At 31.4% G+C, this 12368-nt stretch overlaps 1 protein-coding gene across 1 annotated transcript in view; it reads right to left on the bottom strand.

Annotated features, from left to right (window-relative positions):
- LOC111613239 (DNA-directed RNA polymerase III subunit RPC5-like) overlaps window positions 1–12368 on the bottom strand; it is a 67219-nt gene that overhangs the window by 686 nt on the left and 54165 nt on the right. The window contains exons 8-15 of the mRNA XM_023354590.1: window positions 8143–8237; window positions 7632–7752; window positions 7468–7549; window positions 7339–7398; window positions 4956–5059; window positions 3790–3884; window positions 3237–3682; window positions 27–92 (exon numbers count right to left, since the gene is read on the bottom strand). Coding sequence (XP_023210358.1) covers window positions 27–92; window positions 3237–3682; window positions 3790–3884; window positions 4956–5059; window positions 7339–7398; window positions 7468–7549; window positions 7632–7752; window positions 8143–8237 — 1069 coding nt within the window. The remainder of the gene's footprint in view (window positions 1–26; window positions 93–3236; window positions 3683–3789; window positions 3885–4955; window positions 5060–7338; window positions 7399–7467; window positions 7550–7631; window positions 7753–8142; window positions 8238–12368) is intronic.

Here is a 12368-nt window from a genome sequence, read left to right as displayed (position 1 = left end):
ACTTTTGGATAATCTTATTAGCATACCTTATCAAGATGATCTCCAAATTGTGTTAAGGCAAACAGTGATTCTGCATTAGTTTCTTGAGGCCACTGAAAAAGAATTCAAAATCAAAATGAAGAAACCAGGATATGGATCCAATTCAAACTACTTTTGTTGAAACAGAAACTTCCTTAGATACTGAAGTGCATTTGGGTGATGGCTGGATAGCCAAGCTAAGGCAGCAGCCTACTGATCTGGGTGACCTGGGGTAGAACCCAAATGGGTCAAAAAACCCCATGAATTTTTCAGGGGTGGTCCGTCCAGATATGTCGGGTCCCATCCCTTACCATCCAGCCACTTCACTGTGGTCTACAGGGCAAAGAGAATTAAATAAAATAAATAAATAAAAAAACACTTAGACACTACACCATCCATCATAAAATTAAGACCCAGAAATGCTAAAATTTTATGCATAAAGAAAAGCATTTTCAATAGAATTTATGCTTGAGAAATTTCTTTAACAATGTGTTAACATAGTAGAATAAATACATAACACAATTACACATAATGACACAAAATTAAACCTTCAAACTAAAATTTTAATTTAAACAATTTAACTGGGATGAATAATTATTAAATTTTGAAATATAGATTAAAATTTTATAAATTTTACTCATCAAAAACTAAAATTAAACCTTCACAAAAGATTAAATTACTTGCTATAAATGCAAAAAAATTCAATTAGAAATAAATACTCAAAAATATCGCTTACATTTAAAATTTTTTTAATTACACAAAGTCTCGGTTTCCAACAATTGAATGTTAATTAAAACACTGATTACAGCACCACAGTGAAAATAAACCTTTTAAACCAGCAGATTAAAAAAAAAGCTTGCTTTCAACACAGATTCACAACATTAAAAACAAGCTCATGCAATAATTAAAATTAAGAATTTAAAAATAACTAATAGGCTTATACCAAATTATTTATTTAAAATAAAGTATGAAAAACTTTAAAACAGCATATTATGCCATTTACAAAATACAAGGTGAGTCAAAATGACATAAGGGATTTCTACGTATTTTTACAAAGAAATTACCACTAACAGAAAAATGCAACATGCAATATTCGAAATGGGAACAGTGTTTCAGATTATGCACATGCAAGAATTAATTTTGATAGCTACCAATAGAGCTAGATGGCAAGTGGACCAGAATGCAATTTTTGCATTTCAGAGCCTTATACCACAAAGTCTTCCAGACTTTACTGAGCATTTAGAAGTACAGTAGACCCCCCTATAACGCTTAGATACGTTCCACGCTAATCGAATTTTACGTTGTAGGAATGATTAAATACATGAGCCAATCGCAGCCCGATAGGTGGGAACTTTACGGACTAAGGCTGTTTGAAAGGTTTTCTTCTATAAAATTAACCGATTCTAGACTAATTCCACTCAACATTTCCAAAATACGTATAATTTTTTGGGAATAATCTGTATAAACTATGCTATAAACAAAAAATTATAGGATTACTTACCGAGTGTGTACCGTTCGACTACGCCCGTTGTTCAAAGCTTGTCTTCGTCGCGGAACAGCACACGAAACGGCGGCCGCGATTTCTGATAACGAATTTTTCGCAGAAAAATAACTTGACCTTTGGAGACATCATTAATATAAATAATTTTTATGGCCGTTGAATAAGAAGTGTTTCTTTCACAAGAAATGTATAAAATTAGTGCTGTATTAGACTTACGGTACCTAATTTACATACTGTGCAGACGATAATAAACTCAACTTACTAGCCTAAAATCTCCGTAGCGTGTTGCCAGGCGGCAGAAAGCATATATATAATTATAATAAAGTTACAATAAATTAAGTTAATATATAATTATATATACAGTACCTAATTTATATATAATTAATATATAATTATATGTACAGTACCTAATTTATATATAATTTATATATAATACTAAACAGACGATAGCAAACTCAATTTAGCCGCTCCGTAGCGTGGCGCAGGGTCGGAGGAAAGTAGTTCGGCTGCTCATCCACTATTGGTCCAGACTCTATCAATCTTGTCGCGAAACGACGTTATAGGAGGTACGTTATACGAAAGTTGCTACAATTTTTTCGCTACGTTATAGGAATTTCCGTTATAGGAACGTACGTTATAGGGGGGTCGACTGTATAGAAATGAATGCAATTTATAGTAGAAGGATCCTAAGTAATAGTAAAATTCCAACCTACGCCTGAAATAGGAAGGGATGTTGGTTTGTGTATGGCAAGAAATCGTGTATTCTTTAACAAGTGCCATGATGTGCACATTGAACTTTCATAAATGAAGTGCAAACAAATGTTTGTTAGTAAATTATTTCAAATAATACATTGTTACATCCAATAGTTTTAGTTCAATAAATGTTTATAATCGCACACTTCATTTTGACACCCTGTATTCTGTGTGTGTTAGATAGTAGACAGTTCTGCATTATTTCAGTGATTAATGCTATGTCTTTTTTGGCTGTATTTAAATACATATAACACCTGAAATATTTGGCTAAGATTAGATCTTATATTTACCTGATGATACAGCTTACTTCCAAAGGACAATTATAAAATTGTCTGGTTGAACAGTGAAAATTGTGATAATACCAAAAAATAAAGGGATGACAATGGTTATGTTGTTTTTTTCTTTCAAGTCTTAAATATTCCAGACAAAGCAATTCTACGTTAGCATTTTTATCTATGTACAATTCACTGAAATTGAATCACCATGTTGAACATATGAATGTAATTTCAAATATACCTATAATCACAATCCGTGATCAAGAATAAACACTTAGAGAGACAGCAAAATTAGTAAACAATGAAAACTGATATACAGCAAAACCCAACATCTCTGTCAAATGTCAAGGTCATAGAAGACGGCAGGTCAAACCAATTGCCTGACATTCACAGTAATAATTTTGTCATTCATGTGCAGTGGGGCCTAAGATTTGGTCAGAAATAACCAATTAACATTTACTTTAAGATCTGAATGTGTATGGGTTGCAACTTTTAATTATGTTAGTAAAATACTTAAGTGACTTAAGAAATCCAAGAACAGAAGATCTTAAAGACTTAACACTTGAAAAAGTTTATTTTTACCAAATTAAGAGCAAGTATTGAAAGTTTTAACTATTTAAAACAATTTGACAATTTAATTAGTGCATAGGAACAAATTAAATAGAAAGTTTTCATTAACTAGAATCTACCTTATTATGAAGTCTTTGTCCTCCTACTGCTATAATACAATCTTCTAAAACTTTGTCAGGTATGTTAGTAATATTATTGCTGGAAGCTTCCAGTTTCGTATTGCGAAGATCAGTCAAGGTTAAACAATATTTTTCCCTGAGTTTTCCGTGAACAGCACTCATTAATTCAGTATTTAATAAACTAGACTGGTGCTCGTTTGGATGAGAGACGTGATGATGTGGTCCATTAGTTATCAAACTGTTTTTGTTTGTTGTCGACTCTAACAAGTTTTCGTTAACAGATTCCTTTCTATTGGCAGTTGGCGACATTCTAACATTTGATGGCACATCCACGTCCATCTTTACACAAGAATTTTCAACTATGCAGTTCTCAGTCACACTACTTAAAGTTGTCTGTACTTTAGTTTTCCTTTGCCTTTCTGCTTTCAAATTTGGCAATTTAGTTCCTGAAATTTTTCATTAGGTTAAATATAATGTAGATATGTACATATACAAAAATACCAGATAATAACTGTAGTTTCCATAAAATAATTATAACTAAGAACACATTTACCTTTGACATCTTTGGCTCCTAACTGTAGTATCTTTGTCAGTTGTTGATATCGTGCATCCCACAACATCTGTTGCCTTTGCACTATTTCTGGATACCTGCAAATGTAAATATGCGCAATTATTTATTGTTAAAACTACAAAAATAAACACACAATCATTATTTTTATTTTTTGTTTTAATTTCGGGCTCTTCCTGCCCCATGGACACTAAGATGGCCTTTTCCCCTTCATATTCATCACAAGTTGGGAAAAACCAGCTTGCAATGGACATAACAAAACATCGAGGGAAGAGGCCAAATGTATCCGGAACTGATAACCCATGCAAAATTCCTCAGGCATGCTCATCTGAATTGAATTCCAGAAGACTTTGGTAAAAGCAAATAATTGAATAATGCACAATTACAATTACTTATTTGCTTTTATACATTTATAATTTTTTTAACCCAACAGTACCTAAAAAACAAGGCTAAAAGCCAGATTTAATATCACATATAATACAAAGGATGTTTGAGAAATTTAAAATCTAGAAATTAACTTTCAAAAATACACTGTATGCATTTTCAAAAACATGTTCCATGCATTTCATTCTAATCACCAAACATTTTTATAAATGAGGTACCCATATTTATATTTGACAAAGCATATGTGAAGTGACAAGTGTACTATGAAGACGATGGTTGTCATATGCTCAGTCAAATGCAAAGATAACTATACTTTGGCCACAAAATCAATTCACAATATATAATTGAAACTGAAATTTTGATAAATTCACCATTCCTTACCACTATATAAAAAGTATAATGCTGATATTTTTTGTTATCTCTAAATAATTTGAAACCTTTCCACAATTAGGAACATGAGAACTGATTAAATCTTGCATGTCATGCATTTCTTATGGTTTACCTTATAACATTTTTGAATATATTTTCATAGAACAAACAAGTATAGATGAAAACTTACTTATTTCCATGCAATAAGATCATGCTCTTATATATGCTCTACATCAACACTATATTTTGCAAAGTACCTTTAAATCCCAGGGCTCTTTCTTACACACAAAGCAGGATGAATGTTTCAAAAATACAAAAACAAGTGTTTTTACATACAAGAGCTTGCTCTTCTGTGTGACAGTATGGTAAAAGTGTTCTGCATACAGAATAGAACTTACTTGGACACAAAACTTTCGTCAAAGGAATAGGCAAACTGCCATCCTAAAGATGCTTTCCAATGCGCTACATGACGTAACATTTCTGTAATATCTTCTAGAGGTAACTAAAAAGAAATGACAAAATACAAATAGTTCTCAATATGGTTATATTGAAATATCACTATAACAATTTTTATGTTTACAGCAATAAATTAAAGTACATATTTTTTATAATTCCCTTTCTTAAAAATAGACAAAGTACTTCAGTTGACTGCTCAGACAATGTGGTGTTCTGTAAGATATCAACAATCAGACAGACATCTCGCAGAACTTAAAATATATAATTTCTTTGAGATTTTGGATTTTTCTACTAACTTATTGAACACTTGAGTAGAAAACGGATTTCTTACAGAAATCCACTTCTACTCAAATATTTCTTGTCTGTGAGTGAGTCAATCAGACCAATGTAGTTTCATACAGGGTATCTCACTGACTGAGATGATGAAACATTAATGATGTAAATTTTATAGGAGACATTTAAAAGGCAAAATATACAAGACCAAGCCCAGAACTATATGCAGACTGAAAGAAACAATTCACAGAAGCATTGAGGCTATCAGTATTTTACATAACATAATTTTATGTAATTTTAATAAATACAGACAAGCCCAATAAACTAAGCTGGATTTGAATGTTGATCTCCACAGTGGTAAGCCAACATCTTAACACTTTCCATTATCTTTAGACCCAATTTTCAGCTAATGGCCATCATCACAGAGCAGTCCGGCCAATGATATGGAACAGGGTGCATGCTATATATTTTCATGTTCTTAAAATCATTCTTTTATTTGCTTTTCTAATCAAACATGCTATTTAAATTAAGTAAATTACACAAACAACAAAGTATGAGGGGAAATTGAAAACTCTTTGCAACTATATTTACTCAAAATCTGTTATTTCAGAATTTCAAAATATATATTTGAAAGTCTAGTGCCTTATTTTTTCATATCCTAATTTTTTACATAGTTCCTAAGATGGCAAAAACATTTCTCCCATTGTGGCACAAGTTTTCAGACAGTATTGTCATAAAACATGTGCAGTTGCTTTTGCAGCAACAGTCAAACTGCTGTCTTTACATTATCACCACTTTCAAAATTGCAATCTGCTAATTCCTTCTTGAGGAGGTAAAAATGATGTTAATCACAAGATGTAAGATTCAGACTGTATGGCAGGGGATTGTAAATGGCTCTATCTGGGCATCCTACATCCTAGATGCTTATTATTTCATTTCTGACCATCTCACTACCAACTCACACCTTGCAACAATAGACAATGTGCTTGTGACATTGAAGTCCTGGATATATGTGACTGCACGTATGCATTTTTTCCCAGTGCCATATTTGTAACATTTCTGTTCCATTATAATGTCACCTGATACAGACAGAATAACCAAATTTTAATGGGAAAGGCATAAACTTTGGTGGTTCACATAAAGAAGAGATATGGTGTAAGAAAATTTTAAAACAAAACAAATCTGACAATTATAGCAAAAAAAAAATTACCATGCATCACTTAGGAGTAATGTTGTGCAATGGTCAATAAAACTGTCATAAAACATACATTTTTAGTCGGTACAATGATGCAACAACCTAGTGCTATAGTTTGTTTTAATGTGCTTAAAGTTCTCTTGCTACGAAAGTATGTTCTGAAGAACTCTTTACCAAAATATTTGGATCAAGTGATTTGTATGCATTCATATAGTTGAGTTAAAAATTGGGTTATAAGACAAGGTGTCACCATATTATTTCTTCAGTCTTGAACTATAATCTTCTACAAATGACTGAGTCATCAACGTACAGATCAAGTCATCACACATTACAATTTACTTTTGTACCAGTCGGCATCTTGAGCAATAAGAGTTGTTAAATAACCTGGTAAAAATGCACATTTTGCCATCTTCTACATGTGATAAACATTCAGACACAAGCCAAACTTAATACACCTCCACAAATAGTATGGCACAGAAAGAAAAGCAATGACTTGTCACGAGATGACATTCACGCCAGTTCTCTATAGGCAATTGTCCCTGTACAAAACACTCATTTCTCAATAAATTTTTCTTGTATTCTCGCTGGATGCTTACAAAAACTGAATCTCACTTCCATGTTCCTGGTGTGTGGAAACTGACAGATTTTGAATTCCTACATTTCCACACATCTCATCAGATAGAATTGCAAACTGCCGAAATGATGCAGAAGGAATTGTTCTCTCATATGTATATTTTGAAATTTTGAAACTATTATTTTTCAAGATAAAATAAAGGATAGCAAAGACTTTTCAATTACCCCTCGTATTAAATTTTTAAATCATTCTAAACTGAAAAAATAATTTAAATAAAACAAACCTTAACAATAGACATTATTTCTTTTCTTTTCAAGATATTTTCCTGAGTATATCGCCACATCTAAAATAATATATATTAATCTTATTTATTTTTACAATTTCATAATTTATAATAAAAATTTATGCTCACGATGTAATCTCTGGCTCTACAAAGCAGTTCGGAATTAACCCCAGTTAAAGGACTAATACTATCTTTTGGATAGATTACGTCACTAAAATCAGATGATTAATCGTTAAGAACAATAATTAAAATATAAAAACAAGCCATTTAGTAAGTTTCAGGTAAGAATTTACCTCTTGACGACCCAACACCCTTGCACCAGCATTGCGACTTGCTGAAGTAGTCGTAAAATGGCCGCCACGTCGGAATTCGGAGTCACGCATTCCAGCAGCCTGTGAAATTGTATTACTTTTGCTGAAAATGAATAAAATTTAAATAAAAAATAAATTATTTGAAAAATTATATTAGATTAAAAGACAATAAACTCTTGTTGGATACATGCCATGAGGATTTTTGGGAAAGGGACAAGGAGAAGGAAGAACAGATCAACTAAGAAGAAAACAGCTTAAGAACATAAGAAACTGGACAATATTTCAAAAAAATGCAGTTCTTGATTAAAATCACAAAAAAGAACAGAAAGTCGCAAATTGAATATGATAGACGGTTCTTTTAGTAGTAATGTAAACTTCTTGAGATCTCACATTTAAATACACTACATTAATCCGAAAACTCATTTCTACAATAAAGACACACATTATAAAATAAAATCTATAAATCTATTTAACATAAAAAGTCGATACTCACCATTTAATACAAGAGTGCGTATCTGATCCACGAGAGGAGACTTCTTGATATCTGACATGGCCGAGAGTTGGTTGGCCGTAATCACCGTCGGAGCTCTAAATGTAATAAATATAAAATTTTTTATCCAATGTTATGATTTCATCTAATTAATTTGATAAAATAATAAGGCTAGAAGAGTTATTTATGAAGTGAAAGATTGATTAAACTAGAGAATATGACCTAAAGGTAATCAATTATGCCACCATCCTGTAACATTAGTAATTAGACTTTAATTTTAAATAAATAAGTTAGAAAGCTGCAGGGCTCAAATCTGCATTTTTTGCAACCAAGCAGATGCATTTGGAAATCCAGTTATACTGTTTGGATTTTCTTTTTTTGTCTATTACCTGTAGGAAGCATTGTAAACAAAACTGATAATTCCATAATTGAGAAGGCAATTTGTATTCTGCAGTTCACAAATTCAAAATCGGTAATAGTGGATCACTTTGAAATTATTTATCAATTATAATTTCGAAGTGATCCATCACATAAGACAAACATTCTTTTTGCAGAATGATGACTGATTCCGAGTTTGTGATGGCAGAACACAAAACATCTTACCATTTTTCTTTACAGTGCTTCCTACAGATAATAAACAAAAAGATGTTTGTATGCAGATGTTTAGACAAAACTTAGACATTTACTCTATTGACTGGTATACATCGCATACTCCTCAGATAATAATATTGCTACCATTTTAAATGACTTGGAAAAAACTGTATTTTGTCAATATTTTTGTCATTTTATCAAAAGAAAATATTTCTACAATTCAAATACTGGCTTACAAGATTTATAGATAACTCTCCAAAACAAGCTTTTACCAGCAGTATTTGTTACTTTTCAAATGTTTTCAGTTGTGTTCAGGATACAATGAATAGAACATAAATAGTACATCTAATTTAAAAATTTAATTAAACACATGGAATAAGAATAATTTGTAATGGGCATACAATAAATAATTTTCAGATGTAATAATGTGCTAATAAATTAAATTTTGTGATTTTAATTTATATATTTATCCAACCATTACTATATGTCCATTACAAATTGCTCTTATTTTATGTGGTTAATTTGTTTTTTAAACTGGGCATTCTGTTTGTATTGTGATAGCTGCATGAATAGCCAAAAATCTTTGAAAAATAAAGAACACTGTATATTAAAAGCTTATTTTGGAAAGATTTTGTGTACAGAAAATATTACTTTCTTTCTATAGGAACTAAATCTATCTCAAATAAAATTATAATTATAAATAATTTTTATTTTAAGACCATTACAATTGTTAGATCTACATATAAACTCATTTAATATACAGTCAAACCTTGAGTTTTGAATGCCTCGTTTTTTGAACAATTCGGTACAAACAAAATTTTGAACTCATATTTGCCCCCATTGCCGAATGAACTACTCGGCAAGAGCCGACCACAGGCGGTCAACTCCCTATACTTCATATGTTAAAGAAAGTCAAAGGCCAGACCGTAAATGACAGGACTACTGATTCAGAAGTTAGTGGCACAAGATCACCTCGATGATGTTGCTATTTAAATTAGATTTCAATAAACATGCAGGAAAGATACTATTTCTGTTTTTTGATAGCCTATGCACTGCAGTTGAATCTAAAGAAGATTATATTGCATTTGTAAGCATTTTTATTCATGAAATACAGCTGAAAAGATAAAATAAAAAGGCTTTGTTTTGGGGATTGGGAACAGATTAAGCCATTTTATATTGTTTCTTATGGGAAATTTTGTTTTGGTTTGCAAATAACTTTTAGGAACAAATTAAGTTTGAAACTTGAGGTTTGACTGCAATGTAATTTATATTGTACCAATTTTATGCAATTCAAAATATAAAGATATGCTACTATAACAAGACATGCTAAAGAGAAGACAACAGCAACCCAGTATATTTAGCCTGGAAAGATAAAAAAGGATAAAGAAAGAGAAGAGTAAGAGAAATAAAAGCAAAAAAGGAAATATTTCATGTTTGGTTTGCATGTCTCTAAATATTTATATCTGAAGATTATGACTTCTCCTTCTGACTTCTGGAAAAGCATTAAGACGTTACCCTTTCAGGTAACCAGGACAAAGAATAAGGCTAAAATAGATCATTTGATTTACAAAGGGAAAATGATAAATGATGAGCGTACTTTTAGTGATATTTTTGCCAAGCACAATAGGTCATTGGAAGGCTTTGCTCCAGATGTCTTCGGCAATATCAACTCGAAGCAACATATAACAAATGTTAGTATTTCTAATACTTTCTTTTTGGAAAATACCACGGCCTTAGAAGTCTATAATACTATAGAAAATTTGAAAAACAGCACTCCAGACATCAGTTTCTTAAATATTAAAATCTTAAAACACATATCCGATATTTTAGCTCAACCTTTATCGTATCTGATAAATAAATCTTTTGAAAACGGTTACTTTCCAGAAAAACTAAATCAAAACTTAGTTTTGCCATTATATAAAAATAAAGGATCAAAAAGTGAAATTGAAAATTATCGTCCCATAATAATAGTGTCAGTGTTGGCTAAAATTTTCGAGAAGATTTTTTACAAGAGATTTTCAACTTTTATAGACAGATTCCAAGTTATTCACAGAAACCAATACGCATATAAACGAGGATTTTCGACGGTAGATGCTTTGTTGCATTTGAAACAATCCATAACGTCACAACTCGACAAATCTAAAATAGCAATTTCTGTTTTTGTGGACCTTTCAAAAGCATTTGATAGCTTAAATCACGAACTCTTGTATCAAAAATTGCAGACTGTTGGTCTAAGAGGGACTCCTCTAAGCTGGTTAAAATCATACTTGTCAAATAGAATTTACTTTGTAAAAATTGGACAGATTATCTCTAGCTCTTTCAGGCCAAACAAGGGCGTTCCTCAAGGTTCAATCCTGGGTCCACTGCTTTTCAATATATATATTAATGACTTGTTTAACTTTATACTAAAAGAAAATATATTGATGTACGCTGATGATCTAGTGATAACTTATTCTCATACAAACGCTATAATTCTTCAGGAGAATTTGAATCACATCTTAAAAATTTTAAACAGTTATATGGAAAACAATGGATTAGTAATTAACAAAAATAAAACTAAATTCCTCTGCTTTGCAAATAGGAATAAAATAATCAATCCGCATCACCTAAATATTAAAATAACTGATTTTAACATAGAAAAAGTAAATGCTATTAAGTTTTTGGGAGTAACTTTTGATGATAATCTGCGCTGGAATAAACATATAGATGATGTTGCACTTTCCCTGGCAAAGTATACTGGGATAAATAAGAAAATTCAGGCTTTTTTAAGCACATCACTCTCAAAACGACTGTACCACACTTGCATTGAATCTAGAATAAGATACGGTATCGCTGTATGGGGAACCGCATCTCTATACGCTGTTAACAAACTTCAGATAGCACAAAATCGTTACATGCGTTCAATTTATAATTTAAACTTTATGGAATCAGTATCCGAACTCTACTGCACCGAAAATATTGACAAGATTAGTGATATTTACAGGAAACAGATGCTATTGGAGAGCTTCAAATATATAAAGGGAAAAAAAGAAAACAGCTTCCTCGGAATTGGTATAAGTGAATGTCGCAAATCAACACGAGAAACTCGTATAATTCATGAATATAGTCTTCCAATTGTTAAACTGGAGGTGGGGAGATCTGCACCGATCTTTCAATTAATCTTCTATTGGAATAGTCTGTACAACGATTTACGTAATATATCGAGTTATGAAATCTTCAGAAAAAATATAAAAAAACGGAAAAAAACTTAAGATTCAACGATATTTGTTGTTAATTAATTTTCTCAGCTCACGTCCTGTTTTTGTTTGTTTGTTTGTTTTGATTTCCTGTTAAGATGCTTGTAAAAGGCCAACCTGGCCACAGTGTCTTTTGAGAAAAATAAATAAATAAAATATGATCCAGTATTGTAAATGCCCTTGGCACATATTAATCTGACCCATGAACACATGTGTCAAATGTGTTCATGGGTTAGATTAGGCTTACTTTTTTACTACATGTTAGAAATAGGTTTACTTTTTGTACATATAGAATATACAATATTTGTGGCCTGTCTATGTATGACTTACACATAACTTGGCTTGTCACTGGGCTCCTCTGGCCTAACATATTTTATATGGTATGATGATTCTGACAATACA

This window comes from Centruroides sculpturatus, unplaced genomic scaffold, assembly GCF_000671375.1.
Source record: "Centruroides sculpturatus isolate CEXI.00-Female unplaced genomic scaffold, Cexi_2.0 scaffold134, whole genome shotgun sequence".
Lineage (NCBI taxonomy): Eukaryota > Metazoa > Arthropoda > Arachnida > Scorpiones > Buthidae > Centruroides > Centruroides sculpturatus.
Note: the sequence above shows the minus strand (reverse complement) of the source record. Positions and strands in the feature narration are given on the sequence as shown.